General features: G+C 39.8%; 1 protein-coding gene across 9 annotated transcripts in view; it reads right to left on the reverse strand.

Annotated features, from left to right (window-relative positions):
- Window positions 1-24,611: 24,611 nt before the first annotated feature.
- The window catches only part of LOC127508726 (NACHT, LRR and PYD domains-containing protein 3-like), a 28,326-nt gene continuing 25,147 nt past the window's right edge, over window positions 24,612-27,790 (reverse strand). For all 9 annotated transcript variants that reach the window (XM_051886999.1, XM_051887001.1, XM_051887000.1 and 6 more), the window contains 2 exons: window positions 26,135-26,181; window positions 24,612-26,026 (listed from right to left, as the gene is read on the reverse strand). In XM_051886999.1, the coding sequence (XP_051742959.1) occupies window positions 25,470-26,026; window positions 26,135-26,181 (604 nt within the window). In that variant the 3' untranslated portion in view covers window positions 24,612-25,469. The remainder of the gene's footprint in view (window positions 26,027-26,134; window positions 26,182-27,790) is intronic.

The following is a 27,790-nucleotide window of genomic DNA, read 5'->3' on the forward strand; positions in this document are numbered from 1 at the left end:
GGACTTCCTAACGAATATGCTGATCTCTATGTGGCGTTCAGCAAGGCCAAAGCATCACAGTTACCTCCACATCGCTCCTGGGACTGCGCCATTGACCTCCTCCCTGGTACCACACCACCCAAGGGTCGAATCTTCCCACTCTCACAACCCGAGTCTGACGCCATGAAGAAGTACATAGAGGAGGAATTAGCCAAGGGATTCATCCGCCCATCCACATCTCCTGCTTCTGCCGGATTCTTCTTTGTCAAAAAAAAAGATGGAAGTCTCCGACCCTGTATTGATTATCGTGGACTCAACGACATCACGGTCAAGTTCAGGTATCCCCTTCCATTAGTCCCGGCAGCTCTGGAACAGCTCCGCCAGGCAAAGTACTTCACTAAACTGGATTTACGCTCAGCTTACAACCTGATTCGCAGCAGAGAGGGGGACGAGTGGAAGACAGCCTTTTCCACCGCTTCTGGGCACTATGAATATTCTGTTATGCCGTTCGGCCTGTCCAATAGTCCTTCCGTCTTCCAATCTATGATCAACAATGTGTTCCGAGACATGCTGGACAGATGGGTGGTGGTCTATATAGATGACATTCTGGTCTACTCGAGTTCCATGGAGGAACACGTCCAACATGTTCGAGCCGTTCTACGCCGTCTCATTCACCACCAATTGTACGCAAAGGCAGAGAAATGTGAGTTCCATCAGACGAAAACATCATTCCTGGGGTATGTGATCAGTCAAGAGGGAGTGGCTATGGACGATCAGAAGGTCAGAGCGGTGCTGAATTAGCCGAGGCCACAATCTCTCAAGGAACTTCAACGCTTCCTGGGGTTTGCAAACTTCTATCGGCGTTTCATCAGGAACTTCAGCATCGTAGCAGCGCCCTTGACTTCCATGACCCGTCTCAAGTCGTCCTCACTCACCTGGACTCCCGAAGCTTGTCAAGCATTCCAAGAACTAAAACATTGGTTCACCACAGCTCCCATTCTCCATCATCCGGACCCCAGCCAACCCTTCATCGTGGAGGTGGACGCTTCCAACACGGGTATCGGAGCAGTACTTTCACAGCGACACGAACCATCTAACAAAATGTTCCCCTGCGCTTACTTCTCAAGAAAACTCTCATCTGCTGAACGTAACTACGACCTGGGAAACCGTGAGCTGCTCGCCATGAAAGCAGCTATGGAGGAGTGGCGCCACTGGCTCAAGGGCGCACAGCTCCCTTTCATTGTCCTAACCGATCACAAAAACCTGGAATATTTGAGGTCTGCCAAGCGTTTGAATCCTCGTCAGGCTAGATGGGCCCTCTTCTTCACACGCTTTCAGTTCTCAGTCACGTATCGTCCCGGTTCCAAGAACACTAAGGCTGATGCTCTGTCCAGAATCCACGAGGGTAATGAACAGCCCCAAAATCACGAAACCATAATTCCCACCAATCTTCTGGTAGCACCGGTCCAGTGGGACATCTCCACAGAAATAGACCTATCAAACACTCAAACACCACCACCATCCGAATGCCCTCCAGAGCTCATCTACATTTCTGATCAACACCGAGACAAGCTGCTACATCACATACACGACAGTCCAAGCTCAGGTCATCCAGGTATCACTGCTACACTCCAACTGCTCAAAAACAAGTACTGGTGGCCCTCTATGTCCGAAGATACAGCTTGCGTCGTGTCACACTGCGTAACCTGCAACACTACCAAACCCTCTCATCAAGTGCCAGCTGGTTTGCTCCAGCCACTACCCATTCCACATCGACCCTGGTCACATATAGCAATAGACTTTGTCACAGATCTCCCCAACTCTCAGGGCAACACTACCATTCTGACTGTTGTAGACCGTTTCTCGAAGTCATGTCGTCTGATTCCTCTGCCCAAGTTACCCACCGCCATGGAAACTGCCGAAACCCTATGTAACTTTGTATTTCGATTTTATGGTTTGCCAGACGACATAGTGTCAGACAGGGGCCCTCAGTTCACTTCCAGAGTCTGGTCAGCCTTCTTCCGTCTTCTCAACGTCAACATCAGTCTCACCTCCGGCTACCACCCCCAGTCAAACGGCCAAACGGAGAGATTAAACCAAGAACTCACTCGATTCCTCAGGGCCTACTGTCACAGCCACCAATCCGACTGGAGTCGATATCTCATGTGGGCCGAGTACGCTCAGAACTCCCTACAGAAGCCAGCCACTGGACTCACCCCTTTCAAATGTGTGCTGGGTTTCCAACCTCCGCTATTCCCATGGTCGGGAGAACCTTCCGAGCTACCAGCCGTCAATGAGTGGTTACAACGAAGCGAGGAGACATGGAACCGCGCCCACATCCACCTGCAACGAGCCATCCAACGACAAGAGATCCAAGCCAACCGTCATCGACGCCCAGCACCTGAATACACCCCTGGTCAATGGGTATGGCTGTCCACCCGGGATCTTCGTCTCCGGCAACCATGCAAGAAGCTCAGTCCTAGGTATGTGGGTCCGTTCAAAATCATTAGACAAATTACTCCAGTTTCATTCCGTTTACAACTTCCTGCTAATTATCGTATTTCTCCTACATTCCATGTTTCACTTCTGAAACCCGCTGACGGTCCGAGAGAGGGTCAGGGGACCACCGAGGCTGAGGACCAGAGACCCCCACTGTTGCTGATTGACAACGAGGTGGTATACCAGGTCCGGGACCTGCTCGATTCACGACGTCGCAACGGGGTGCTGCAATACCTGGTCGATTGGGAGGGTTACGGTCCGGAGGAACGATCCTGGGTCAATGCCAAGGACATTCTCGACCCCTTGCTCACAGATGAGTTTCATAGGACGCATCCAGAGAAACCGGCCCCCAGACCCAGAGGTAGACCCCGACGTCGTTTGCCTCCTCGCGTCAGGAGCCGCTCGCAGGGTGGGGGCTCTGTCACGATTGGGTCCTCTGCACCAGATCTCCTGGGCCGCCAGAGGGAGCCCTCTCCCGAGTATTAGGTTTAATTGGACTACAATTCCCATACGCCCACATACCTGGGACTGATCACGCTCACACCTGCCGCCAATCACTTCATTACCCATGCACTATAAAACACCCATTCTCGCACAGTTCCGTGCGAAGTCTTGATCAGCCACGGTTATCATTTCTGAGCGTTCTTTCCTGTTTGTTTGCCTGTTATCGATTGGACTGGTATTCTGGACTGTGATTCTTGCTGTCTGCCTACTTGACTGCCTGGTATTGTTTATTCCTGCCTGCCGCCTGCCTCGACCTCTTTGCCTGTTCCTGTTTACCCTGTCTGCCGCCTGCCTCGACCCTCTGCCTGTTACTTGGTTTATGATTCCTGTATTGCCCTTGTTGTTGAATAAACTGCAAATGGATCAATACTCTTCTGAGTCGTCACAATACTAGAGTTTTTACATTCATTATTTATTTACTTTTCCTCTGTATAATGCTAGAGAGATCTTTATCTATTTTAAAATTATACCGTGTAAGTGTCCATTTGGATCATTATAAACAAACAAACAATTAAACAAGCAAATAAATGTTAACATAAAAAAATTCAATTAGCACAATATTGTTATCATGGGCACTTCAACATAAATTGAACAATACAAGATACCAGAAATAGTATCAGAATTGTTTACATTTTTAGAATGCACATTAGCTGCTTTTCCATCATCCATGTACAACTCTGCATGTATGCTGGGTAAAAACTTATTCCGATTTTCACAATGGTCTGAACAAAAATGATAGACAGGCTGAATGAAAATGCAAAGTCACTGTCTGCCAGTAGGTGGCGCTTATAGAGCAGCAGAGTGCAGAGGTTACCCCAGTTACCCCAGTTACCCCTGTATACAAAGCAGTGCAACTTTCTGTCATGGAGAAGAAAGGAAGTCAAACATTAGAGCAGGTTGAGTTACGCCAGGTTTTAGTTGAGGTTTCTTTAAAAGTGGGGGCATGACAGTAATGTCTCCAACTAAATTATGCATCCCTAGGAAAAATCACTTCGGATCTAAACTACCCCACCCCCCATACCCCCCATTTTAAGGCAGTTAATCCTGTTTAAAAATGTGTGCTAACATGACTAATTTTGTGTATGGTTGCCTAGAAACAAGGGGTGGCTTAACTTCCCCAGAGGCTCAAATCACCCCACTCTCCCAGACTCCCCCTACATGCTTTCAAACAGCCATTCACTTTGCCTTTGCAATTGTGTTTATCAAACAAAATCAAATGCTTAAAGATGTTTCCAGGATGCTATACCATTATCTGGACTAAAACCAATTGAATGAGGTAGCTTCACATTTGAAAGCCTTCAGGACAGGCAAGATGTCACATCTTACACTGTAAATGTCCTTGAGAGTTTGTTTTCATTCATTTCTTTCTGTCATATTCATACATGGAGATTCATTTGTGTTCATTTACCTTTTATATAAAAAGTGATTCAAATGTAAATAATATGGCTGCAAGCAGTGATGGCGGGCCCAAGCCCGGTGGCACCGCCAACCCGGTGGCTTCAGGACAACTGTGCACAGCAGGCAATAGGCATTTAAAACGGGTAAACATAAAAGGACTATATCAAAGTTATTTGAATACACCACATTTACTGCAGCAGCTGGTGCCCATATGATCACAAACCACAACAGCCACATCCATGAGATAATTTAAATTTAGATGAATTTCATGTCATAGAATGTCATAGGTCAATTCCAAATGAGTGCAGAATATCATCCTAATCTGCCATGTCTGTTTTTCTCAGACAACTCCACAGTGCTCTGAGAAATCTAATCCAGTCAAACGCGAATGTCTGTGATTGCTGTGTTGTATTATTCTAACACTTTTCTTCATGTGTTTTTTGACCTCCCTGAACTATCATTTGTGCACCAGTCTTATGCTCCAAAAGCATGCTTTCATTTAATTTCAATATGTGGTATACGACGAAAAAAATATGTGTGGTATACGACGAAAAAAATTAATAAATAGAGCCAAATCACAGAACCTGCAAAGACGATTTTAATATCAGTCTCAGGTAATATGTACATGTCTAAATTTTTCTGATCACTTATGCAAGTTTATTTTAAACAGCCACTTTTATAAAATCAAGTGAAATTTACTTAAATAGGGATTTGACTGGGTACCACAGAGAGAGGGAGAAAAAAAAAATCCACATTCAAACCAAAATATTGGACTTCCTGTTGATCAGAGCTAATGACTGTAAATTAGAAAGTTGTCTGGCTTAATGAGAACAATATGTGTACCAAGTTTGGTGACTGTAGGTTAAACTATCCCCCCACTTTTTTCAAAAGGTGGTGCTATAGAGGCCCTCCTTCCAGCCCAATTCTGAGGCTTTGCCCCTGTCTACTGGATGACAATCCTGACATATGAGTCAAGTTTCATGCAAATTGAAGCATGCTAAGTGGTCTTTTTACAGGTCTACATTTGTTATGTCTTGACATTCTTCTAATGAAGTTTGAAGCAAATTGGGTAAAAATTAGAGGGTGATCTTAAGGCATTTTGAAAGTAACACACTTCCTGCTGCCAGTTGGTGGCGCTATAACTTTGACTCACAATAGTCACATCCATGTGATCAGCCTCCTACAACGAACACACAGCTGAAGTTTCATAAAAATCAATCAATGTATGCAGAGGTTATAACACATTTCCTGTTTCCCTTTTCTCGCCATAAATTTGTTGCCTCACCACGGCCAAACCATTTGAGATACCAAAAATCTACTCGCAATTTTACATCCTCAATGTCTTGCCTTCATTCTGATCGAGTTTGGTGGTGATCGGATTAATCACCTAGGAGGAATATATCAAATTCCAGAGCATGCGTTTTTCAAACAACCCATAATAGCTGACTTCCTGTTCACACAAATACATGCAAGCGTGTTTGATGTACGGACCAAGTTTTCGGACACCATTCAAGGGGGCGCTGTCGAGCCCCCCTGCCACGCCCTTTGCAGCCTCCTAATGGCCGCAGATCCCAATGTGTGTGCCAATTTTCAAGAGTTTTTGAGCACGTTAAGGCCCCCAAAAAGCCCCGGATGACGAAAAAAAAATAATTCTCCTTAGAAAAACAAAAGGGCCCTGTGCCTGAGTGGCTTGGGCCCTAATGATGGGGAAATGTGATTTAAAAAATGATTAAAATGTACCTCCTTACAATAATTTTCTGGCCTATGACCAAGCATGGGGGGTGGTAAATTCTTAGTATGGCCTCCCCTTTGTAATACAGCACACATTTAAAGAAAAAGTGGGGAAAAAATGGAAAAAAAAAGTTAAATTGAGAGAATTCAGTGATTTTCTGACAACCTGCAGTAATGTCATGCCATACATAAAAAGGGCTTCAGGTGTTAGATGAAATGTAAAGAAAATTATACAAAAAAAAAAAAAAAAAGAAAAGAAAAAGGGAAAGGGAAAAAGAATGCAACAAAAACTCCCTGATTCTTAATGGAACCATTGAAACAAACCTAATTTCAATGAAAAGTAAGGTTAAAAAAAAAAAAGGAAAAAAAAAAAGGAAAGTGCAAAAAGGCTAATGCATTCGTCACAAATGTAAAAGCATCAGATAAATCAAGCACAGTGTTGTAGGCAGTGCTGGTGTTCTGCTGAAATCTGTGACCCAGAGAAATCTGCGACTAGAGGTCGCTGTTCCTTCAGTGATCGCCTGGTGCCCGTGCACATTATCACGACTGCGCCTGGAGGACCGTCTGTTGAAGTGCTGTGGAGAAACTGATGCACTGGTTGAACATGCAAGAAAACCGGTTATTAGACAAGTTTTTTTTCTGGTTTATTTTAGCATTCTGAAATTATGTTATTTATTTATTAAAATCATTAGGCCGATAAAACAATGCGTAGTTGGATGAGTTTGAATGTTAACTGTTCATTGCAGTTATGTTGTAACATTGTGTTTATATAATTCTTTTTCACAAAATTCACATTGATGATGTGTAATCTCCACTGTTTCATACATTTCATTTTGGTCAGATGTGAACAGCAACAGACACACATCAGGGCCACCAAATCCAACAAGGCAACATTTGTAAACACAGTGTTCATTATTAGTGTAGGAGCCATTTGTTTCAGTTTATATAGTTTTTTCTTTCACGCCACTAGAGGGCGCTTAATGTATTTATGTTGTCTAATCACTAACACAAGGTGAGGGCGGAAGATTATATAATTGCATTAAAGAGTTTTTAATTGAAAGAAATATTAAAGTAAAGGTCGGGGAGTATGTATCAAGGAAAGGAATTATTGAGAATGGTACTCCACAAGGAAGTGTCATTAGTCCTTTGTTATTTATAATTATGATTAATTATGTATTTGCAACAATAGAGAGAAATATTAATAAATCATTGTTTGCAGATGACGGAGCTTTGTGGCTTAGAGGAAGGAAAGTCAAGTACATTGTTAATAAAATGCAGTCTGCTTTATTAGATGTTGAGAAATGGTCTTATAAATGGGGTTTTAAATTTTCTGTAGACAAAACCAAATATATTTTCTTTACAAATAAAAGGATAAGTATAGATTTAAAACTGAAGCTATATGATAAAGAGTTAGAACAAGTCAAAGTGATGAGAGTTTTAGGTATGTGGTTTGATACAAAGATTACATGGAATACGCATATAAATAAGATGGAGGAAAAATGTAAAAGGATTTTGAATGTAATGAGGTGTTTTTCAGGGCGTGAGTGGGGAGCTGATAGACTGGCATTAAAAACCATTTATTCAACAATGATAAGAGCAATACTAGACTATGGATGTTTGGCTTATGGATCAGCAGCTAAGACACAGTTAGGAAAATTGGAAAGGATTCAGTCGAAAGCTTTGAGAATCTGTTGTGGAGCTTATCCTTCCTCCCCTGTTCCAGCGTTACAGGTGGAGATGGGGGAGTTGCCAGTTCACTTAAGAAGGAAGCAACTGTTTTTGACGTACTGGGCTAACTTAAAAGTTCAAAAGGATGATCATCCAATAAAAGGGTTACTTGAGGCAAGTTGGGAACATGGGAAAAAGAAAGTTAATAGTTTTGGTTGGATTATTACGGTAATTTTACCAACAATACCTTTATGGATTTTACCTCATCCAAAAATTGACTTATTCTTATTGGAAAAAAGACAAGAGAAAGATCATGAGCTACTAGAGGCAGAACTGACAAAAGAGTATATGGGGACTAAGTATGAACAATATATACAAGTCTATACAGATGCATCGAAGGATCCACAGAATGGTCAGGTGGGAGTAGCATACACCATCCCAAGGTTAAAAGTGTCAGGAGGGAAAAAAATATCAAATCAGGTATCAGTATTTACGGGAGAGTTGCTAGCAATTATGATAGCAATGAATACAATATATGATATGGGACTAGACAAAGCACTAATATGCTCGGATTCAAGTTCAGCATTACTGTGCCTGGATGCTCAACAATCTGAAACCAGACAAGATATTGTCTTGGAGATTCTTCAGATTTTATTTAAGTTGCAACAGGTAAATAAGATAGTTCAGTTTATGTGGGTGCCGGCACATACAGGAGTGGCAGGGAATGAAGAAGCAGACTGGTTAACAAAACAAGTAATGGCAAAGGAAGGTATAGATATGCAAATTCTGTATAGTAAAGCTGAACTTAAGACAATAATTAAAAAGAAGATAAATGGAAACTGGCAGGTTTAAACAGGTGTAAACTAAGTGATGAGCTTCAGAAAAGTGGAGATCAGCAATTAACATTAAAGACATTTTTAAATTTAGTAGGAGGTGAGAGTTTGTTAATATTATTTTTAAAAAGAACTCAGTTATTTCAGAGAATTTAGAGATTATTATAATTATTATTATTATTATTAATTTTATTTATTTATGTCATTTATTGATTTATATATTTATTTATTAATATAATTTTTTTTAATTAATATTATTGCTATTCCTCGTCTCTGGGCTGGGAGGGATCTGGGCTATAGATGGAGGAGCTGAACACGCAGCAACATCGACGGCTCGAGTACTGGAAGGTCTGGGTAATAGGAATATATACAAGTCTCTGATCCTTCATCCACGGTAGATGGCGGTAATGCTCTATTTAAGAATGCGAACCGCCAATAAAAAACGAGTAAGAAGAAGAAGAAGACGTCAAGGTGAGGGCACGAAGAAGGTCAAACAAACTTTTTGACCGTCGTCGTAAGGGACTTGAGTAGAGTTTTTTTTTTTTTTTTTAATTGTTTGTTGCTGTTTGAATTGAGCAAAGTGACAATAAACGGATTGGAATATCCAGCTTTAATTTTCTAAGGTATGGACATTTTATCTATTCAAGAACCAAAACGCGTCAAAAACCAAGATCTTTAAATGTGGACAATCGTGCGCCTACAACAAAAGTCAAAAAGTTTGACCGCATGAAAGCAGCGGTTGGATTCTGAAAGCTGTTTATGGATTTCGCTGTGGATCAAATTGGAGACTACAGGACAAGTCGACTGATCTGCACGAGGAGATTCGCGTTGATGGTTCGTTTGAAAGCAGCGGCTGGATTCTGAAAGCTGTTTGTGGATTTCGCTGTGGATTATTGCGGTGGATTATCGCTGTGTATTGCTGACGCGGACGTGTTCATAGGAAAGCTGCATGAACGACGGATCAGCGCACGTAGACGCCGGTATTTCTTTCGCGGACTGCACAAGCGGTGGAATATTAAGGTATGAGTTGTGATCACATTATTATGGAGCTCGAGCTATCATCAAACTGACTTGAAAACTTATATGGCCATTTAAAAAAAAAAAAAAGGCGTGTGCACACAGTTAAAAAAAGAGACAAATGGGCGTTTTGTTATGGTTCATCTTATTCATGCTCGCAATGTTTAAGCTTGCATTTTTGTGTATTTTGTGAACAAGCAGTGAGTGTTTAAGGCCTAAAATGGCAGATGAAGGTGAAACTCATGGTCCTAAATTGACTGATCCTGACGAGGATCAAACTCAAGATGCAGAGGGTAATGGTAAAGTTGACCAAACTGTAAAAAGATGCGAGGTTAAACTTACTAAAGGGTTGTTGCTTAAGCTTGATACACTGCAAAAACAGAGAAAGTCAAGGTTTGAAAAGGCAGCACATCTAAAAAGAGTACTGAGTGATCTTATGGTTAGTGCTGATTTTGAAAAGGAGGTTAAAATCACCCTTGACAAGTTTAAAATCCAGTGCCAGGAGGCAAAAAAGCCCATGAGTCTTTACTAGTTTTATTACCCAATGAAGAGAGAGAGAAACATGGTTTAAAGCCAAATCACTGTGGGTTGAGGAGTTTTCTGCTGTTGTCACTAAATGGCTGGAACAACAACAAGAGGAAAATCAGTGTACTGATAGTGAAATCAACCCTAATGATAGCGTGAATGTAAGCATGAACTTGAGGAGCAAGTGGAAAGGTTGAGGAAACGAAAGGAACAAATAGATCTTGATGCTGAAATAGCAGCTTCCACTGCCAAGTTATCTGTCCTCAAAACGTTTGAGCAACAAACCTCTGAGAGTGTGATATCAGATGGTATGGAATCATATGTTAACAAAGGAGGAAAACAAAAATCAACGGCTCCATTTCTCAATCCTGATTCAAATAAACCACCAAAGGATACATCAAGTAGCTATGAAGGCTTACCCTTACCACCAACCTCCCAGACTGTGCAGCAGCAAAATGCCCTAACTGGTACTCCGGTACGCAGAGAAACCACAACTCGCAGTACATGTCCCAGTGTACCCGACAAGGGAGTTCAAATTTCTTCAAATGCTGGGGAGCAAACCATTTCAACACTAAGAGTGCTTCAAAAGCAACCGCAAATAACAGAGTTGCTAATACAACAACAAAAGGCTAGCCACCTGCCACCACGTGAAATTCCAATATTTGAGGGAGGTCCTTTGCCGTTCAGTTCATTTATGAAAGTTTTCAGTTTTGTGTGGAAGACAAGACAAACAACAAAGGAGATTGCTTATATTTTCTAGAGAGGTATACTAAAGGGCTTCCAAAAGAAATTGATCGCAGCTGCATGAACATGACACCTGATAGAGGATACCGAACAGCTATAGCAATGCTTAAGCAGCATTTTGGAGATGATCATGTGGTATCTGCTGCCTACATGGAGAAGGTGCTTTAATGGCCAGTGGTTAAGGGAGAAGACATCACAGCTCTTCAGGATTATGCAGTCTTTCTGCGAGGTTGCTGTAATGCAGTGTTGGACATACAGTACTTACAGGGATTGAACATGCCAGCCAACATGAGAACAGTGGTTTTAAAACTTCCATTTAAACTAAGGGAAAAGTGGAGAACTGTGGCATGTGATCTTATGGAACGACATAATCGGAGAGCTAATTTTGATGTTGTCTCATTCATTAAATGTCAAGTTAGAATAATTTCTGATCCAGTCTTTGGATGCATCCAGAATGTAGATAAGGGAATCCTCAATAAGCAGAAGGATGTGAACAAATGGAAACCACAATCTCTATCAAAACCCAAGCTTAAAGGAAACAGCTTTGCTACTAGCATTACTGATGTTGACAGAAGCACAGTCAAGGAAGTGAAGACCGAGTCTGAACATCTAACTCTCCAATTTAAAAGTAATCTCAGTAACCCTGTCGCTTGTCTGTTTTGTTCGCAAAATCACTCTTTAGAACAGTGTAAACAGTTTGAGAAGACAAGGCACCGGGAATAGGTTAACTTTCTAAAGGAGAAAGCTATTTGCTATTTGGTTGCCTACACATTGGGCATTGAAGCCAGGAGTGTGCAATGCGCTTAACTTGCAAGACATGCTACCAAAAGCACCCCAGTGTAATGCATATACACTTCAAAGAGAAAGTGGATAAAGCTGTTAACACAAATGGTGATCATCAGATGGTACCAACAGTAAACAACACACTTGTGTCAGCACAGGCATGTAATCATACAGGGGCCAGGAATAACAGTGGCATTCTTCCTAATCTTCCAGTACTAGTTAAGTCAACAATGAGCAACAAAGTCATCCAGACTTATGCTTTTTTTGGATACAGGTAGTACTTCTACATTTTGCTCAGAGAGTTTGATGAGAAGGTTGAATCTAAATGGACGAAAGACAAAGATCTCATTACTTACAATGAGCCCTAAGTCAACTGTCTCAAGCTATGTTGTCAATAATTTGGAGATTTCAGGCCTCACTGGAAAGGAGTTTTATAAGCTTCCAGAAGTCTACACACAAAAGATGCCCGTGGGCCCAGCTAACATTATCAAAAAGGAGGATTTAGCTGAGTGGCCATACCTAGATGCTGTTCATACTCCACACATTCAAGCAGATGTAGAGTTATTGATTGGTACCAATGCCTCTAAGTTACTTGAGCCCTGGGAAGTTGTGAATAGTCACGGGGATGGACCTTATGCCATTCGATTTGGGTGGGTTATAAATGGTTCCATTGGCAGCTGTCAAAGTAAATGCCATACTGCTACAGTGAACAGGATTGATGTAAAAAGATTGGAATTGCTATTGGAGAAGCAATATCGGCACGATTTCAACGAAACCACGTCTGAAGACAAGGAAGAAATGTCTAGAGAAGATGCTAAGTTCATGCAAATTATGGAAGAGTCTGTAAACTTCAAGGATGGACATTACAGCTTGAAACTGCCCTTTAAGAGCAAGGATGTTACTATGCCTAAACAATCTCTGCATTGTCAAGCAGCGCCTCCTTGGAATAAGGAAAAAATTTGAAAAGAATAAAAAATTCCAGCAGGAATACACAGACTTCATCAATAATATGGTTGACCAGGGCTATGCTGAAGAGGTGACAAAGCCGCAACTTGAGCAAAATTATGGTAAGGTTTGGTACATTCCCCATCATGGAGTGTACCACCCCCGGAAAGGCAAGAATTCAAGGGAACTTCTTTGAGCAGTCGGTTACTACAAGGTCTTAACCTTACTAGCTCGTTGATTGGAGTTCTTCTTAGGTTTAGACAGGAGCCAATTGCGTTCATGACAGATGTAAAGGCAATGTTTTATCAAGTTAGGGTGACTGAAGAGGATAAAGACTTCCTTCGGTTCTTGTGGTGGCCCAATGGCGATGTAACGCAAGGTGTCACTGAACTCAGAATGACAGTTCATTTATTTGGAGCAGTTTCGTCACCAAGCTGTGCATGCTTTGCTCTAAGAAAGACTGCAGAAGACAATCAGCACAGTTTTAATTTTGAGGTAATGAACACTGTCTACAAGAATTTCTATATGGATGATTGCATGAAGAGCCTTCCATCAGAGAAGGAAGCAATCCAGATGGCCAAAGATCTAGCGGCTCTTTGTCACAAAGGTGGCTTCCATCTGACACAGTGGGTCAGCAACAGCCGTGAGTTTCTGCAATCCATTCCAGAGCAAGACAGATCTAAGAATATCGTTGAGCTTATCTTGGACCGGGATCAACTGCCGGTGGAAAGGGCTCTAGAACTCCAATGGTGTGTACAGACAGACACATTCAATTTCAAGACTGTCTGTAAGGAGCGAATGCACAGTAGACTTGGGATTTTGTCAGTAGTCAGCTCAGTCTATGATCCTCTAGGATGCCTTTCACCACTGATGCTACCTGTCAAGCTCCTTCTACAGGAATTATGCAGGACAAATTATAGCTGGGATGATGAGATTCCTCCAATCCTTGATCAACAATGGATCAAATGGGTAACTAATCTAGATCACCTGAGTGCTTTTACAGTTGACCGATGTTTAAAGCCACATGGTTTTGGACAACATGTTCAAGCTCAATTACACCATTTCTTAGATGGAAGTGAAAATGGATATGGCTCTGTAATTTACCTTAGATTACAGAATAGCCATAACACAGTTCATGTCTCCTTTCTTCTGGGCAAATCCAGAGTGACACCCCTTAAGCCAGTCACCATTCCTCGTCTAGAGCTAACTGCTGCTACTCTAGCTGTTCGCATTGATAAAATGCTCAGAACAGAACTTCAGCTGGATTTGAAAGAATCATGTTTCTGGACTGATAGCACATCTGTCCTGAAATATATAAAGAATGAGAACAAAGGGTTTCTTACCTTCGTTGAACCACAACATTGAAACAAGTATTTCTGACGATGATCCAGAAATCAAAAGGGAGCTCACAACAAATGTTGTAAATGTAGAGGATGTTAATAATGGCAATCATAAACTAATCACGTACTTTTCTGAGTGAAAACGACTCAAAGTAGCAGTAGCATGGCTACTTAAGTTAAAGAGCGTCTTACTGGAATTAAGCCGCCAAAGAAAGCAGACTATTGAAACATCAGATGATCTGAACGAAGTAGAGCGAAAAATGCAGGAAGTTAAAGCTTCATTAGGAGAACAATGTTTGTCTACGGATGACCTCTTTGCAGAAAGAGCTATCCAATTCTGCCAGCGAGAAAAGTTCAGCATGGAAATTGCTTCATTAGAATCTGGAAAATCTAAAATCAGAAAGAATAGTGCTATTTATAAGCTAAACCCCATTCTGGAAGATGGACTGTTGAGAGCTGGTGGTCGGCTATGCAAGATCGCAATGCCTGAAGAAGTAAAACATCCTGTAATCCTGTCCAAAGAACAACATATTTCCAAGCTTATCCTTAAGCACATCCATGAACAGACTGGCCATGGTGGAAGAAATCATATTCTTTCCACATTAAGAAGAAAACACTGGATCATCCATGCCAATGCAGCTGCTAGGAACGTCCTTTCAAGTTGTGTCTTTTGCAGTCAACAGAAAGGGAAATTGGGTGAGCAAAGGATGGCTGACTTACCTTCAGAAAGGTTAACTGTAGATCTACCTCCATTCACTAACGTTGGAGTAGATTACTTCGGTCCAATTGAAGTAAAAAGAGGCCGCTCTCTCGTGAAGCGCTATGGTGTGATATTTACATGTGTGGCCAGTAGAGCAGTCCATTTAGATATTGCTTATTCTTTGGACACGGATTCTTGCATTAATGCATTGCGCAGATTCCTATGCAGAAGAGGACAAGTGTCTCGTTTAAGATCAGACAATGGAACAAATTTTATTGATGCAGAAAATGAATTAAGAAAAGCACTGGCAGACTTGAATCAAAGCAAGATCCAGAAAACCTTAGCGCACAAAGGCATCAAGTGGAGTTTTAACCCACCTGCAGCTTCGCATTATGGAGGAGCATGGGAACGCATCATAAGAATGGTACGAAAAGTGTTGTTGGATGATGAGGGACTACACACCTTTCTCTGTGAAGTAGAGTCCATTCTAAAAGATCGACCCATCACCAAGGTATCTGAGGATCCGAATGATTTGGAGCCCCTCACTCCCAACCATCTTCTTACTATAAGGAAAAAACCAATCCTGCCTCCTGGACTGTTTGATGAATAGGACCAGTAAGTAAGAAGAAGGTGGAGGCAGGTGCAGTACCTCTCAGACCTCTTTTGGAAGAGGTGGATAAAAGAGTACTTACCTCTGCCACAAGAGACAAAAATGGATGAGAAAGACGCAATTTACAACCAGGCGATATTGTTCGTTGCAGACACTGCAGCCCCTCGCAATTCTTGGATGCTTGTAAAAGTTCTAGAAACTTTCCCAGATCATAAAGGTTTAGGTAGGTCTGCAAAAATCCAAACAAAATTGAGTGTCATTATAAGACCAGTAACAAAACTTTGTCTTTTAATAGAAATGTAAATATGAATGGGTTTGAAGAAATTCCTAAATGCATAAAATGGAACCATCTATTGATTTATTTTATTTGGTTATTGGTAATTGTAAAAAAAAAAAAAAAAAAGAGTATTGAAGTAGAATACTGAGAAAAAGATGAAAAAATTGTGTATGTATTTATGATTATGATTTTGTCTATTCAAGAACCAAAACGCGTCAAAAACCAAGATCTTTAAAAGTGGACAGTCGTGCGCCTTCAATTAGTAATAAGACCCTTGTTGGTGTGAACATTCAATGCGATCACTTTGGTTTTAACGATGTCTTTAGTACCTTTCTGGACCTTGAAAGTGCTGGTTAAATTGCTGTCTATGGAGGAGACATATACCTCTTGGATTTCATCAAATATATCTCCATTTGTGTTCCGAAAAGATGAACGAAGGTCTCACGGGTGTGGAACGACATAAGTGAGTAATTAATGACAGAATTTTCATTTTTGGGTTTAATCCAATAGCACAAATTTTAATGTAGTCATAAATTTCTCATAAAACCATTATTAATTTAGTTGTTGAATTGCATTGAATGTGACAATTACCCAATTACCCTTACCTAGTTGATTTGAGGCGCGGGATCTTAGCTGCCTTCTTCTGGGGCTTGTTGTCATTTTCCATGCCACGGTAGTGGCACAGTTCAGACAGGTCCGTTCACCTGGAAGAAATACACATACGGATTTAGCATCATATATGAGTACTTGCATCTAACAATTATAAATAACAATTTCAGTAGTTTAAATTGGTCACATATAACAATTGATGCTAGTGTAATGAATGCAAGGTACTGGTACTTGTTAATCATAGATTCTAAATAGCAAAATTGTAAATGACTTTAAAAAAAAAAGAATACCACAAGTCTCTTCAAGGAAAGTGAGCGCTATGTCCTTACTGTAATTGTAAGGTAATGTAATTGTAGTAGATGCAAAGTTAATACCCATAGCTGACTTCTCATTAAGGATGTATTCAGCAAACTAATTTAAAGACAAAATATGTTAAAAGAGATGTTACATATTTCAGTTCATAAAATAAAATAAAATAAAGAACACAATATTGATCTTAAATGTATTAATCATTTTTGCTGTTAATAATACTTTTTAACAAATTCTAAAATATAAACAAATTCTACTTTAAAATTGATTTAATATGCATCTTACCATGACAACACATTTGTACAGAATAGCTTTAAGTTCAAAATTAAATGTAATGAGGTCCACCTTTAAAACTGCACAATCTCAGCTCCGCATAAATGCTCTTTAAGAAGTTCAGGCCATAATAAGCTAATAGTTACATAAATATATCTGTTACACTGAATGACTATGAAAGACATTTTGCCAAAAAGGGAGAGAATATTGACATTGTTCCCATAATTGCAATGTTTTTAGTATTAGTCTGTATTATTAAATTAGTTTTAATAATATTCCTGAGTAAATGACGGCAGAAACAGATGTTGAAAAATAAGCATTTTATTTTATACTGTTCTATACTGCTCCTGTCATGCTTGCTTAGCTTGTCACTTTGTTTCCAACTTGCTCACCCCAAAAAAAATTACTGTTTGCAGCTATATATAAATACTTGTTTTCCAACATAAATTACATTATCAGGATGGGTATTTTGAGTGGAGAATCCCCTCAATGGCCTCTCTTGAAATTGTGATATAATGAAGGGGGGACTCTCTGTCTGGAAATACTGGTAAGCTTATTATTAATTAATTATTAAGTAAGTAATTATTCTGACAGTTGCAATCCTCAATACCTTTCTCGTTTCCTTGCTAAAAGCCCGTTCACACCAAGTATGTAAATGTAAAGTACGATAACTATAACAATAAAGATATAGTCCTAAAAATCATTCTGAATATAAAAAGAATAGCAGAGTTCACACCACTACTATAACGATAACGGCACAGAGAAACAATATCATTGTGTTGGCATTTTCGACAGATAACCAGAATATTTATATTAAATTATGCGGAGGAAAGTACACCACTCGGTTTCTCTGTCGAACCGGAAACACTTTTTATTGCATATCCATTTATGGATAATCGGTATATATATGTGATGTGACAGTAGAGGGCACACCTATATGTTAACACCCCACTTGCTCTCATACTACACAGTATACCATTTCAACAACATAACACATGAAAACAGTCTTGTGTTTATCTTGTTTATCTTGTGTTCGATTTACATGCCAAACATAAAACTCTGAAATGTTTCCTACATTTTTCCAGTCTTTTGCGTTTTGGCGCAAAATAATTTTTCCGCTGTTGTGTCAAATTTTGAATCCTCACCTGCAACTCAGAGATGAACAGCTAAGTTTTAGATCGAGGCAATCAGAACAAAAACAACCCCTTAAAAGTAGTATTTACTGCAAGATTGTCCAGTGTCCACCTCCAATTAACTCTACAAAATATCTCAAAAGAAAATTAAACTATAAATATTGATACATCCAGATGAAACTCAATACACATGAAAATTTGTAAGGATACAACACCAACAATGTCAAAGGCAGGTCCAGTAGGATAATGATGGATGATTTAGAGTTTGCTCTTGCCAGCCAAAAAGTTTCGACAGTAGGGCAGGATCTCAGTGGAATGTAGATTGTTCCAGAGTTTGGCAACTAAATTCTGGAACAATCTTCCTAGCATTGCTCGGGAAACAGACACTCTGTCAGTTTAAATCTAGACTAAAAACGCATCTCTTTAACCTGGCATACACATAACACAGTATCAATTTATGTTTTCAAATCCGTTAAAGGATTGTTAGGCTGCATAAATTAGGTCAGCCGGAACCGGGAACACTTCCTATAACACGAGATGTACTCGTTACATCAGAAGAAGAATGGCATCTATGCAAATATTAGTCTAGTTAGCCAGATCCGGGCCGTATCCAGGTGAGATTGAGGACCTGCGCCTAGACACGACGACAACACAGCCCTGAAGTGTCAGCAGAGATTGTGTCAACTAGATCATCCCCTGTGAAGGTGTCATCGACACGACAGCCAGTGGCACAGATCCTCAACAAACCGTCCCATACCGGCGTTATGAATATGATCCTCAACTAGATAAATACTTTGACTGTTGCGATCTCAATCGGACTTATGAAAGCTGTTTGAATCATAATCATGCACTGTTCGCTGTTGGCCAGAGGAGAACTGGCCCCCCAACAGAGCATGGTTTCTCCCAAGGTTTTTTTCTCCATTTTAACACCTGTTTGCCACCTGATGTCACCTGTTGGAGTTTGTGTTCCTTGCCACCATTGCTTTTGTCTTGCTTAGTTGGGGCAGAGTATCCGCGGGGCATTAAAAAGCATTAAAAGTCATTAAATGGATTTTGCGAAAATTAAGGCCTTAAATGGCATTAAAAAGCATTAAATTTTATTTCTACAGGCATTAAATTTTTTAGATAGTTTTGAAGAAAAAAAATGCTACCAGTTTATTTTGAATAAAGCCTAAATAATTAATAACTTTGATTTGCTGTCGCAAAATATGTACATTTGTGTCATACGCACACGGAACCAGTTTGGTAATTGCCTCCGTGCAAAATTGCCGTAACGCCGTTTTGGACAGTTGCGGGCTGGTACCTGGAGACAAAAGGCTGCATCAGTGTTGCCAACTTAGCGCCTTTTCAGGCCCCTTTTGTGACTTTTTTTCTAAGAAAGCGCGTTGTGACGAATATAGCGACTTGTTAACCTGATCTAGCTTCCGAGACCCCCTGGTACTATATCGCACGAGTGCGAGGTCTTGCTTTCCTGCCGCAGGCGCACCTCTCTGGTTCAGCAGCGCATTCAGTCGAGGATGTGTTGTCAGAGAACAAATGAAATAGATACTATTGCTTTTAACCTGAGTGATCATTTTACATGTACATATAGCCAAAATCACAGCAAATGTCTTTATCTTATATGTATGGTGATTTTTGTCAGACAACGTCTTGATTATAAATCAGGATTTTAGTGCTGGTTTAACATGTCAGGGCTCGAACTTTACTTTCCCGACCGGACAAGGACCTGATTAAAACGTCAAAAAAAAAAAAAAAAAAAAAAAAACAGCAACTTGGGAATCACCAAAACGCGAGTATGACTGATTTTATTACATTTAGTGTTTGTGGCCATCAATAGTGGATAATAATAGGCTTTATAATGTACTGACGATAACAAGGTTGCGCTGTTGAGGCTCGAGGAGAAATGGAAGCATGAGCGAAGCACACGCAAAAAGAAACTCCGTTAAACATACTGCGGTAAAAATTCAAAATGTGGAGTTTTTATAACTTGATACTGGTAAGCAAAACCACACAACCAAGAATGCTGTTTTCCTAAATAGGCTACCATTACGATTAAAAACGTGACACTGATTTCATACAACAGTTCAATTAACAAGTAGTTAATATTAAGCCACTTACATTTTAAAAGGAACATTGACTGTTTTTGAAACCTGTAGAAACCCTGTGGGGACACTTGATATTCAACAATGTTTTGATCTGCCTGCATCGACACCCTTGTATGCGAACTGAACTGAGCTGGATGATGACATCACTGTTTACTCCAGTGCTGATATAGATAAATTAACTAAATTAATAACTATTGATTCTTACAATGGAATGAATCAATACTGAATTTACTTAAGCTGGACAATGACACCATTTTCTTTAAGAGCTGCTGTGCTGCCATAATTATGTACCAGTTATCACTGTAAAGCTGCTTTGACAATCTGCATTGTAAAAAGCTTGACTTGACTTGAGTGTTCGCAGACTGGTTGTTGTCAAGTAGGTTGATCTGTGAGAGAAAAGCAGAGAGCTCAATGAACACAACTATTTTTGAAGGGTTTTTGACAGAAAAGGAAGAAGAGAGACTGGTCTGTAGTTTTCAACTGCTGTAGGATTGAGTGTTCGTTTTTTGAGCAGTGGGGTTACCTGAATCTGATTAAATGTGTGGGAAAGTTTCCAGTGTTAATGTGAGGGAGGGCAGCATCGGTGAGATCTCATGTAGTAGGGGACGGGACTGGGTCTTAAGGACAGGTTCTAGGATGGCTGTAATCAAGGACTTGGGAGACATTGTTCTCCCTGAGGAGACAGAAAGAAGTGAAGGGTGGAAAGTGTGCAGGTGGAGGTTGGATTTGTGTAGGTGGAGGTTGGATTTGTGTGTGGATGGTGATAGTTATCACCTTTATCAGTGAAGTAGCTGGCAAAGTCATCAGCAGTCAGAAAAGATGTGGGAGAAGGTGCAGGAGGACATTGTACTGAGGAGAATGTTGAGGATAGTTTCCTGGTGGCCGAGTTGCTGATTTTGTTTTGGTAGTAAGAAACCTTGTCAACAGAAACACTAGAGGAAAAAGAGCACAGGAGAGATTGACACTTGTTCTGGTCAGCTTAGTCTTTTGCCTTGAGCCATTTCCTCTGAGTTTGGCTCTATTGTTGTAAAGAGCATCAGTGAACGAGGGGCTAGAAGGTGTTGCACATACTGGACTGGAGGCGAGAGGACAGATATTATCAAGGCAGGATGTTTAGGTGGAGCAGAGAGTGTAGGAGCCATATTAATTTTTGTTTCTTTAACTTCTACTTGTTATTAATGTTTTCCGTTTAGTTATTATGTTTTCTTAGTGTGTGCTCCTCCTGTAGGCAATGGAAGAAGCAGGGTGGTGCTGATACCAGCGTAATAGTCATTGACCGCAAGATGAGTGTGTTGTTGGAGTGACATGCTTATAGGACTTAACATTTGAGCTTGTTTATTTTATTTTATTTTTCTCAACAATAAATATCAATGAACATGAGTCAAGACAGATCAGCATCACAGCAAAGAATGCAAGAGTATCATCCACAAAAACAAAGGGATTTTACCTGTACAATTTAGTCAATGACTGCTGTTTGGATTGGATTGTGGATCATTGACTGCAAATGTTATGGATTAATTGCCGACTTGAACAAACTAGATGACTTTAAGGTGGCTTGTTGTGTGAAACCAGCAGGATTTGGTTCACCAACACAAGCTGAGCTGCATCATTTCTCTGATGTCAGCGACAATGGATATGGCACAGTAAGTTATTTGAGATTGACCACTAACAAGAACAGTGTGCATGTTTCATTCATGCTAGGAAAGGCTTAGAGTGGCTCCTCTCAAGCAGATTACCATACCACGCATGGAACTTGTTGCTGCTGTACTTGCTGTCCAAGTGGATAAGATGCTCAGAAAGGAACTGGAGCTGGATCTTTACAGTTCAACATTCTGTATATATACATCCTGTCTCGTCTCTAATTCTACGACACATTCATGAGCAAGTAGGACATGGTGGCAGAAATCATGTTTTGTCACAACTCAGGAAAAAGTTTTGGATTATAAATACCAATTTTGCCAGAAGCATCTTAACTAAATGTATTGTATGCAGAATTGGCATTTATAATCCAAAACTTTTTCCTGAGTTGTGACAAAACATGATTTCTGCCACCATGTCTTACTTGCTCATGAATGTGTCGTAGAATTAGAGACGAGACAGGAGTATCCTTTGGCAGGATAACTGAATGCTTGGCCTCCTTAGGCATCGCTGACTTGCTCAGACGCCCTCCAACTCTCAAAATGCCATCTTCCAATATGGGATCCAGTTTTATACAAGCTGCTGTTGTTGTCTTTAGCAGTTTGTCTTAATGGAAAGTTTGCACAACTTGGAGAAGACACTGCACAAAAGAGATGCACCACCATACGATGTTCTATAGGAGTTTTGCTGATATCACCATGAGGCCACCAAAGAAAGTGCAGAAAGTCAACATGAGATTTAGACACCCTGACTTGATGGAACATTGACTTAATGTCTGTCTTGACAGCAACAGGCTCTTGCCGGAATCTTGTGAGAACACCAAACAGTGTGTTGGTTAGATCTGGACCTGGCAGTAATTCTGAGTTCAAAGATGTGCCTTGGAAAGTTGCACCGCAGTCAAAGACTAACCTGATAGTCCCTTTTTGGGATGGTGTATGAAGCATGATGTTGGTTTTTCTTCCTGGAATATTGAGCTTGTGCATTAGGTTCTCTGTGCAGAACATTTGCACTACTACCAGGGTCGAGAAATGCATACATATGTATATGTATGTATCAATGAACGTTATTTACTTGAGCATCTCATTCTTACGAGTCAAGACAGATCAACATCACCGCAAACAGTGCAAGAGTATCATCCACAAAAACAAAGGGGTTTTACCTGTACAGAGAGTGTCAGTAACTTCACTGACATCAAGAGAAGAGAAGTGGTTAATCCCTGCGAGGGATGTGACACCACAGAGGAGAAGCGTGTAAAGAAGACAGAGCAAAGGTTACAGAGGAGTCATTGGTGAGCTTGAAGAGAGTGACAGAGAATTGGAGAAAGAAGTGCTCAGAAAAATATAATAGAGTAACAAGGTGATTGTCAGTGATACAGTTGCATGTGAGGATGAGGTTGAGTTGTTTGCCTACTTTGTGACACAGGTTTTATTTTGTTGTGAGGCCAAACAAGGCTAGAAAATCAGTCGCTTGAGGTTTGTCAAGGTGAATGTTGAAGTCACTAAGGATTACCAGCGGTGTTTCATCCTCTGGGAAAGAAAACGGCAGCATGTCTTGCTCTACCAGGAAGTTGCCCAGTTGACCTGGAGGAAGAAGGTGACAAGATTAATTTTGGCAGGATTAGTAACAGTAATGGCATGATATTCAAAGGAAGTGTAAGTGCAGAGAGAAGAGAGAGGAGTGACTCAACAGCTGAATTAACAGCTGTTGGAAATGAGTAAACCTGTCCCTGGGAGAACCAATCACAGCCTTCAACCAGTTATTACAAGGAACCTCCCACCTGTAACACATATGCACAAATACATACACAGAGAAGAGATACTCAAGAAGATATACACAGCACAACAGAATGGAATAAATGAACAAATAACTCAGGCTCATGACCCACATTCAAATGTCTTTATAAAAATACAATAGAAGTCTATGGTGTGTCTCATTTAGGCTGAAATCAATGTGTGTTTCTATATACACACTGAAATTAAGATTAGAAGAGAGAAAGAGTTTACAGCTGTGTGAGTTAAAGAGAGAGATTATGTCTGTTTCTTTCACTCAACTGTGTCTCAATTGTTTCTCACGGAAAGCTGTTTAATCTCACACAGAGACACAGAGGAGCCATAATCAAAACCAAATCCAGCATAGAGGGGTTCAGTGAATATGCTGTTGAGTGTGTGTAAGTGTGTGTGTGTGTGTGTGTGTGTGTGTGTGTGTGTGTCAGATGCTGTAGAAGGACAGAGTGCCAGCCGACCAATTCAGACACACTCCTACTCTGTTAGAGCGATGTGAAGGGGCAGATATGACTGTGATCTTATTATTGTGTCTGACGTTGAATCCGCACAGTTGGACGAGGGTTGTGGGGGAAAATTAAGTTAGTAGAGAGAGCTGAAGGAGTCGCTGTGTTTCTGCTGAGATCCATGTTTCAGTCAAAGCCAAAATGTTTAATTTTGATTGGCTGACAAAGACAAGAATGAAGTCAGCTTGTAAACTCTTATATCACACATCACAATTTACAGAAATTCAAACACATTAAGTCTTTCAAAGATAAACATAAGTCTTTAATAAATAAAGCTCTTCGAAACAGCATTAAAAACGCTCACTGTTCATATATTTATAATCTGAATATAACTTTTTTTAACAATATATTTATAGCAGTGTTGACCGATATTGAGTGATAAACACATGAAAAACATTTAGTTATAAAACAGACTTTTATTATTTGTTGAAAATTACAAAAATGTATTATTGTATAGCAAGATGAGCTCCACAGCCTTTAACATTTGTAATCAAGTGTGTTTAGAAGATGAGCTCTGACCTGACCCTTAGTTATCATAGTAACAAAGCAAGCACCTGCTAAAAACTGTTTCCTGTGAGTGAGAAACTAAATCTTCCTCCAGGTGGCACTCAGAGACTCAGAAAGACAAAACTCTTGTTGAGCCACACTGTTATGACTGCTAGGGGTCAGCTGTAACAGAAAAAGGAAGAGAGTCTAGAGAGATGCAAAATAATAAGTGTTTTATTTTACAATAAGGGTTTAGCATCAGGGGCAGACAAGGCCAAAATAAAAAAAATGTTTAAACCTCTACACTTCCTAATTCAAAATTAAAGAAAACAAAATACTGTTTAAACTTACCTGACTCCCTAAACTAAAAACAGTGTGAAAAGATGAACAAAATAAAATGGCATCAACCCCCCTAAATCCCTTAACTTGGCAAAACTTATTTACAAAAGATATATACAAGTCCGTAGCAAACAGTTCAAAATATCACAGGTACCAAAAAAAAAAAAAAAAAAAAAAAAAAATCACATTCACAATCTCAAATAACCACTCACAATCTCTAAGATAGGACACTCTAAACTAGACATGATGATGATGATGATGATGATGATGATGATGATGATGATGATGATGATGATGACGATGATGATGATATGAAGCAGTAGCGAATGGTACACAATCAAACACATGATGGCACAATAATGGCAGAGGTTGAGTGTTTGGGGCTGTCCTTATTTCTGGATCAGGTGTGAGGGAGAACCAATCACAGCCTTCAACCAGTTATTACAAGGACCCTCCCACCTATAACACATATGCACAAATACATACACAGAGAAGAGCTACTCAAGAAGATATACACAGCACAACAGAATGGAATAAATTAACAAATAACTCAGGCTCATAACCCACATTCAAACGTCTTTATAAAAATACAATAGAAGTCTATAGTGTGTCTCATTTAGGCTGAAGTGAACATGTGTGTTTCTATATACACACTGAAATTAAGATTAGGAGAGAGAGTTTACAGCTGTGTGAGTTAAAGAGAGCGATAATGTCTGTTTTGTTCACTAAACTGTGTCTCAATTGTTTCTCACAGAAAGCGGTTTAATCTCACACAGAGACACAGAGGAGCCATAATCAAAACCAAATCCAGCATAGAGGGGTTCAGTGAATATGCTGTTGAGTGTGTGTAAGTGTGTGAGTGTGTGTGTGTCAGAGACGCTGTAGAAGGACAGAGTGCCGGCCGACCAATTCAGATACACTCCTACTCTGTTAGAGCGATGTGAAGGGGCAGATATGACTGTGATCTTATTATTGTGTCTGACGTTGAAACTGTCATTACAACAGCTCAGACTCCAGGACTTTTCACTGTTTCCAAACCTACAGTCCTCACTCCATACTTTCCTCTTGATTCCTTTATATGCCACTGATATACAAACATTTCCGCTCCATTCAGCCTCCCAGTAACAGCATCCAGACAGACTCTCTCTACACAGAACCTGCAGACACTCATCAAATCTCTCAGGATGATCAGGATACGGCTGCTTCTCTTTCACATGTGTGACTTTTCTGTTCCTCTCAGACAGAGTGAGATGAGTGTTTGCTGTGTTTAAATCCAGTGTGAGATCACATGCATCTGAACACAAAAAGAGACATTATAACATAACATAACAAAACAACAATTAAAGCAGGTGTGTGTGTGTGTGTGTGTGTGTGTGTGTGGTGGGGGGGTGGGGTAACCTACATTTCTGTGGTCCTGTTGTAATCCTGATTTCTCCACTATGATCCATACTATAAAAACAAAAATGTCATACTCAATTTACATAATACAGAAAATAAAAACATTTAAATCACCTAATCACCTTTTTTTAGTTTAGTCACTCTAGATGGTTGAACAGAAACACTTGTTCATGCTCATATTTCATTTTTATTTACTTAACTATACATTTATGCTGTGTTTTGGGGGATATATGGTAATTTTTAAACTATTTACCACAAAAATACTCAACTACACCATTAGCGTGAATATGAAATATTACTTTTTTTTTTTTTTTTTTTTTTTTGAAAAATACTTTTTTTTTTTACCCCCCCCCCCCCCCCCCTCATTAATTTTAACAGATTTAACAAATAAGTGTGTAATCGATCCTACTCGACCCGCTCCGAGTGAGATTCGAACCGGTGTCTTCGGCATTGCGCGTTCTTTACAAACCTACACTTCACCTAAAAGGCCTGTAGGTGGCACGCCGCCTTCATTTAAACTATTGATAAATTCATTAAACAGTAAATCAATACAAAATGCGTGGGTAGATAATTCTTTAACTTAGTGCGCTGAATGTGGTCCAATGTTTCCCTCATATGTGACACAAGCAATTAATAATGTGCTATTTATAGCAGTCAAAAGAGCATACCTTTACTTTGAGCTTCTTTCTTCCTGTGCTTTTTTTCCTTTTTTCGGCTCCGTAAAGATAGCGTTTGGATACCATTAATACCACAACTTCACTTTATCTATTCATCTTTTCATTTAAATGAACAAAAAATAGCATTGTGTATGACGAGACGTCATGACGTTATGAGAGACTATTCCGATAGGCAATAGAGTACCTCAGAGATGACGTATTTTTGTATGCAAAACCCGGAAGCGAGTTAGCATTTTAGGACTTCCAGTTCCATCGCCCTAAAGTCTATGGGTTTTTTGAATGGGTTTTTGCTAAATCGCCTGGAATAAGGTCTGTGGTTAACAAAGCCTCTAAATATTTTCACGTTTTGATCTATGACATAACACACCAGTTATAACCCACTTGTGAATTTTTATTTTTTTTTAAACCTTTATTGTGTCTTAAAAATGGCAGTTGCTAACAAGTTGCTAAAAGGGACTACTTCCTTTGGCGGGGACTTTAGATGTTATCATGACAAACATAAGACTTGAAATTGATACGGCCATAGCTAGCGCTTCTGAGATGGTAAGCGCGTTTTTTTTTTTCTGGCAAATTGGCAAATGTTATGCAAACACAGTATCAAACATAATACAGTGAAAGATAATCTTTTAAAGTTTATTTGGGGCACAATGATCAAGCATAAGAATTTTTAAACACAAAGAAAATAATATTAAGGTTTATATAACCTAACAAAATAATAAACAAATAAATTAAAACATTATTAACAAAAGATAAAAATATCTCAGAGAGGCACGCATAAACTTTAATAATAATAATAATTTAAATTATTTTCTAACATTTTTGGACAAAACAAATGGACAGAATTTCTCATGAAAAAGTGGATAAGTATTTATACACAGCACAGATCATAATCAGCGAGCATGTTTTTTAAATAAAGTTGTTGTAGTCCGTTTATAGCCTACTGTTAGGTTTTTATATCTGAAGACTTTATTTAGGCTTTAAAA

Source organism: Ctenopharyngodon idella, chromosome 3, assembly GCF_019924925.1.
Source record: "Ctenopharyngodon idella isolate HZGC_01 chromosome 3, HZGC01, whole genome shotgun sequence".
In the NCBI taxonomy this organism is placed as follows: domain Eukaryota; kingdom Metazoa; phylum Chordata; class Actinopteri; order Cypriniformes; family Xenocyprididae; genus Ctenopharyngodon; species Ctenopharyngodon idella.